General features: G+C 40.6%; 1 protein-coding gene across 1 annotated transcript; it reads right to left on the bottom strand.

Annotated features, from left to right (window-relative positions):
* Positions 1–515: 515 nt before the first annotated feature.
* Positions 516–5,034, bottom strand: LOC129087013 (keratin, type I cytoskeletal 27). The gene is made up of 8 exons (XM_054593785.1): positions 4,591–5,034; positions 4,008–4,090; positions 3,270–3,426; positions 2,843–3,004; positions 2,640–2,765; positions 1,039–1,256; positions 773–822; positions 516–658 (listed from the first exon to the last, which is right to left on the bottom strand). Exons 1-8 carry the CDS (start codon positions 5,032–5,034, stop codon positions 516–518), a joined length of 1,383 nt encoding a protein of 460 aa, XP_054449760.1.
* Between the last annotated feature and the right edge of the window lie 1,094 nt (positions 5,035–6,128).

The raw sequence follows: 6,128 nt of genomic DNA, 5'->3' as shown, positions 1-6,128 counted from the left end.
TATAGATTTTTCTTTATTGTTAGGATGTTTCTGACTCTGTAGTTCCTTATTTTCACTTCTACGAGCATGTTGCACTTAGGGATTAGATTTTATTAGGGATTAGATTTTATTAACTGTTTTATTCTCATTACCAGTACTTAGTATGTGCTTAATAAGTATTTATAGAAGGAAATGTAAAATTTTACAGAAATAGGAAAAAGACTCCAGCTAGTTTGCCTGCTGAATTTACTCATAACTAGTGAAGGCCATTGAATTAAACAGAATAAATTAAAAACAAAATTTAGGTACAATTCGGGTTATGTTTACAATGTAAAGATGGACCAGAACCAGTGAAGATGACTTGCAACAGGAAGAACTTTTATTGAAACACCACCATAGAGAAAGCCAAAAAGATGTTACTATTCTAAAAACAGTTTGTCCTAATTCACTGGGAGAAAAACAGAAAAATAAGAAAGCCCTTATTTAGGAATCTAGCTTCAGTTTGGTATTTTAACGTAGAGCCATTCTTTCGGGCTTCAGGAAGGCACCCTCTGTTCACTCTTCACGTTGTTGACTTTGGTGGATTTCTCTTCCACGGTGTGAACTCTGGATGAGAGAACTTTGCCACGAGGATCTATTTCTTCAACAACTGTTTTAACCACAGTGCCTTTAGATGAATCTAAAGGGACACATATGAATTGTTAGAATTTGCCAAATTCATAAAGGGAGATAATTATCTTATCATTTGAAACATACAAATATGCACTGAATGCTCAATACTGTTTTTGTTTACCTTTTATCTCATTTCCTGGTCCTTTGTATCCTTTTGATTTAACACAAGAGCTATAAAAATAGAGAGCTTTTGTTAATTATTTCACTGTGTGTTTTGCTGAGGAAACTGGAAAATATTGATTCAAGGTGGGAGCGCACTGGATTCTTAACTAACACTAGTAGGGGTTCAGGGACACATGATGTAGGTCATACATACTTTGTACTTGATTTCAAAAAATCTTCAATAACCTTAAAATAAATAGTTTTCTCAATGGAGGCAGTACTTACCCATCTTCTCCATCTATCAGGCGGCAGTAGGTCTCGATTTCCTTCTCCAGGTGGACCTTGATGTCCAGGAGCTGCTCATATTCCAGCTTCTGGCCCTCGGTCTCAGTTCTGACCTGGTGCAGCTGCTCCTCCAGGGCCCCGATCTGAGCCTGGATCTGGGCCAGCTGCGCACAGTAGTTGCCTTCCGTCTCCGTCAATGAGCACTCCAGGGAGTGTTTCTGAGGATCAGTAAGACAGTTGAGTAGAAAACGTCACAGCGTTGTTTTAGAGTAAGGCAAAGCACATAGGTATTTAAGAGAGTTATTTTTACATAATACAAATAACAGTATTTACCAAAAAGATTCTATTTGTTCGGTATTCATTTTTGCCTTTATTATATGTCATACTATTTTTATCTTTGAGAATAACACAGTTGGTGGTGAATGTCGCTCTTGTGCCCAGGAGTGTCAGCAAAGGTGAAGTGGTTTCCTTATAGGGCAGAGTGGAAGGATACCTCCTGCTCCCAATATAGCCTGTGCTTGTTGAGTCTGACACCATTTGCTGTTTCCCCCGTGAATAAAGGTCCCCCTAAACTTTGCTACCTCATTTCTAATCACGTGACAGCCTTGTCTCATGAGGAATGTAGCTCTTAAAAAAATAATTCTGTAGTGAACTGCATATATTTTCCAGAAGTAGAATGACCCACAGATAAGAATGACCTTTTTTGGCTTTAAGTCATTTGATTTGTTGGATTGTGAATCTACACGGAATATAGGGCCTATCCCACAGAGGAATGCTTATTGTAATTTTACATTGAATAAAGATGAGAGCGTCTTACCCTTTCATCCACAATGATTTTTATATAAAGTCCTAATTTTATATACACTCATAGCCTTTTTTTCTGGATAAATTTGGAGGTTTACTAGCATTGTGAAAAAAAGTATAGACTTGGGAGTGAGACAATTTGGAGAGGAGTTATGGTTCCTTCGTATCCAATCGTGGGACTCTGGGAAAACTGCCTAACTTCTTTGGATCTCAGATTCTTCTTTTGGAATTAAGGACATGAATTATAAAGTCTGCCCTGCCCAAGCCCCAGGGCTACTGTGGACTCATGTGGGTGAAAGTGCTGGGCGAACCCTTAATAAATAAGGTCATTATTACCATCATGCATGTTCAGCTTTGCCGGCAACCTTCAAGCCTCTACTTTGCTTCCTGTTTATGCCACTTAAAAAGGACCTTGTAAGTGCACTTAATTAAGTGGTCAAAAGGACTGTGCCAGATGAAGAAGCCAGGAAGGGTGCAAATGTAATTTTGTACTCCTTGGACTGTGGTTTCTGATCTTTTGTCTTGAGAGAGAAGATTCAGGGTAAAAACTTTCTTTTTTGAGCATCTCAAAATAACTATTTGTTAATTTCTAATATTTCATCATAATTAGCATCTAAGTATAATATTCAGGTGAAGAGGATTCCATTGTGCAAAATGCAAATGTGCCTTATTTCAAACATAGTAATGAATGGATAAAAATGAAAGCGAGTACTATCACGGGGAAGAAAATTTCTCTTTGAATTTTTTCTCAACATCTCAAATCTTTTTTAAAAAATTAAAAAAATTTTTTTCCTTACCATTGCTAAGAGCGACTGAAGTTCAATCTCCAGGGTTTGAAGGGTACGTTTCATCTCTGTCAGCTCATTTCGAGCTGAGGTGTTGGCGCCAGCGTCGTCTGAGATCTGCTGCTGCAGCGAGGCGCTCTGAAACGTTAGGAGTCGTGTTAGGGCGATGCTCGGTCAGCTCGCAGGGTCAAGGAAACGCCCTAGCGTGGTCTCACCTTCTCGTTGAACCAGGCCTCCGCGTCCCGGCGGTTCTGCTCGGCGAGGTCTTCGTACTCAGCCCGCATGTTGTTCAGCAGCACCGTGAGGTCCACCCCGGGCGCCGCGTTCATCTCCACGTTCACGTTGCCGCCCGCGGCGCACTGCAGGGCCTTCATTTCCTGGAAAAATTTTGTTTAACCTTGTTAGGATCTGAATATTATTAAAGGAGCCAGACAGATGTGATCCACATAGTTAGAAACTTTTTTTTAGGGTTTGTTTCTGTTGAGGGTGATGAACAGAAACATTTAAAAAAAAACCTAAGATGGAGAAATTGACAAGTTCCTTCTTGAAATTGATTTAAGACATCACATTCATCATCTGAAATTCATTTTTAGAAATTGGGAGGAAGGCAGATTGTGAAATCGGGGGAAACAGAGCATCTACCTCCTCGTGATTCTTCTTGAGGTAAGCCAGCTCTTCGCTCAGAGTTTCCAGCTGGATCTCTAGGTCAGTTCTGCACAGCGTCAGCTCATCCAAGACTCTGCGCAAACTGTTGATGTCTGCGTCCACGCTCTGATGAAGGGCCTGTTCATTTTCAAACCTTGGAAAATATTTGGAAGTTTTATCACATTGATTACATCGCTTTTTAGGTCATCATAAAACTCAAACCAAACTTTGAGGTCAAACTGTTTCAGGGGTGTCCATCCTTTTGGCATCTCTGTGCCTCGCTGGGAGAGTTGTCTGGGGCCACACATTATTAAATACAATGAGACCTGTAATGTTAAAAAAAAAATCTCATAATGTTTTAAGTAAATTTACTATTTTGTGTTGGGCCACATTCCCAGGCATCCCAGGCTGCATGTGGTCCGTCGACTGCAGGTTGGACACCCTTGGAAATACACTCAAAACTTCAGTTAGATTGCCCATAATGCAGTAACTTAAATTTTCTGAGCAACAGCATGGAAATCGTCAAAATTCTTTTTCATGTGATCTTGACATTCATTTGTGTCAGCCCCCAAATGTCCCATGTATAATTCATAATTCAGCTAGTTATTCTAATGTACATTTAGTTTAAAACAAACAGAAACAAAGAATTGAGCCAATCTCAAATAGCCTAAATAAAAGAGTGAAATACTTAGATGCAACTTTTTTTTTTTTTAGCTTCTCTTCAGCTCTACTTACTTGAGTCTGAAGTCATCAGCTGTTAGTCTTGCATTGTCATTTTGCAGGACAACACTGGCATTACTTGTAGTTGCAGAAATTATCTGACAAATGGAGAGTTTGTGAACAGTGAGGAAATAGTTTTTAAAATTTCAAATTTCCTTGAAAAAAGTAACCTATGGGGAACAATAGTGATATTTCTGGTGTTCTGTCTCCAATAATAAGATGATTCTTTTGAAAATGGGAAATTTAAGTATGGCCTCTTTTACTCTCCACCCCACCCGTGGAGGAAAAAAACCCCAAAAACAAAAAACTTTTTCTATGGAAAAACTTACACATGTATAGCTGGAGACATTGGTCAGACTTTGATATTTTAATATTAAAAGCATAAACATGCATACTTCATACCAGGTGCTAAGTGAGACATGTTCAAAGATTACAATTTTAATATAAATTATTTTAAATATGAATAATGAAGTCCCGGAAGTTAGGAGCTGAGAGCAAAGCCCTGCTTGCAGTGTGTGACAGCTTATGCATTTGTGTGTGTGTGCGTGACGCTAAGTACTCGTATCACTCTTAACCCTCATGACATTCTGTTTCTTACCTGGTTCTTAAGGTCGTCAATTATTGGGAAGTATCTGCTGTAATCATGATCAAGACCGCGGCAAGAGCCAGGCCCAAATTTCTCATACCACCCTTTGATCTTCTGCTCCAAGTCCGCATTGGCCTCCTCCAGTGCTCGCACGTTCTCCAGGTAGGAGGCCAGGCGGTCGTTGAGGTTCTGCATAGTCACCTTCTCATTGCCAGAGAGGAGTCCATGTTCATTCCCTGTGAAGGTGGCACAGAAAGCACTCCCCCCGCCAAGCCCTGCACCGTAGCCTCCTGCAGATGGGTTGCCCCCAAAGGCACAAGAAAAGCCGCTTCCAGTGCCTGGCACACCGCACGGGTTTCCAGCCCCGAAGCCGGCTGCCCCACTAGCCAGCCGCACAGAGCCCACGCCCCCGCAGGAGCCCAGGCGTCTGGATGCAGAAGAAAAGCGCACAGACATGGTGTTCTGACTGGAGCGCTCGTGCCTGGAATGAAGCTCTGCTGGCGAATGTCCTGCGCAGACAGCTCAGTTTGTCTTTATAGACGCATTATCAGGGTGTTTCTCTATGAACCCTGCTACCCATCGCCAGCTCATCGTGAGTTATTCATAATTGGGTGATATATTTTTAATGAATGTCTTTACCCTGCTGTGTCCTTTTCTGTAGGTGGATAGTTACCCGGGGGTCATCTGTTATCTCCGAAACAGGACAGGGAGGAGTATTATCCCAAGATTATTATAGTGGTGCATTTCACATTTAGTATGAGTAAGTCTTCCTGTCTTCCAGGCTTCAGGAGAATAAAATTCTTGTAAGAATATGAAAGTGTGATAGACAAACTTCTCTTTCTTTTCATCCAACCAACAACACTACATTTTCTACCAGCAAGTTGAGTGTCATAGTTACGGTTTTCTATGGATAATACGATCTTTTTTTCAGGTAGGTTGAAAATAATTTTAAGGCCACAGTCTCACGGTACCAGAGGAAGGAGGCCAGGTCTTACATGAAAATTAAAGAATTAAAAGGACTCTCCTTTGATCCTCATCTCTCCTGAGTTACCATTTCATCTTCACTGGTTTTCTTTCTAAGCTCTGTTGCCAACCAGGTTAAGTAAAGGTGTTGGTTAATCTGACTGTGCCTCAGTTTCTTCACCTGTGAAATGAACTAGACTGTGGCCTGTATGTTCTCCTCTGTTTCCAGATCTCTTGTATTTTTACATTTCTTCCTTTCATTATTTCTAGAAAAAGTTCTGTATTCACTTCCCCCACTTTTCACCTCTTACTCACTCCTGAATTTTGGTCCCACCACTTTATGAAATGAATGTCTCAAAGATTGATAATGACCTACATCTCTATCCAGTTATCACTTCTCATATTTATTCTCCTACACCCTCTTGGACACATTTGATACCGACCACCCCAGTTTTACTGAGTTTTGAACAATTGCTTTCTAAGAATACTTCCATATCTCTGTTCGCTCCTCTTCTTTCTTCCATTCTTATTTTCTTGCCCTAAAATTTACCATTCCTTACAGTTTTGCACTTGGTGTCCCTGTTTTG

The sequence above is a fragment of the Pteronotus mesoamericanus genome, unplaced genomic scaffold (genome assembly GCF_021234165.1).
Source record: "Pteronotus mesoamericanus isolate MK-2021 breed Mesoamerican mustached bat unplaced genomic scaffold, CSHL_Meso_final scaffold_476, whole genome shotgun sequence".
In the NCBI taxonomy this organism is placed as follows: domain Eukaryota; kingdom Metazoa; phylum Chordata; class Mammalia; order Chiroptera; family Mormoopidae; genus Pteronotus; species Pteronotus mesoamericanus.
The sequence above is the reverse complement of the archived record's forward strand: the minus strand, read 5'-3'. Positions and strand labels throughout refer to the sequence as shown.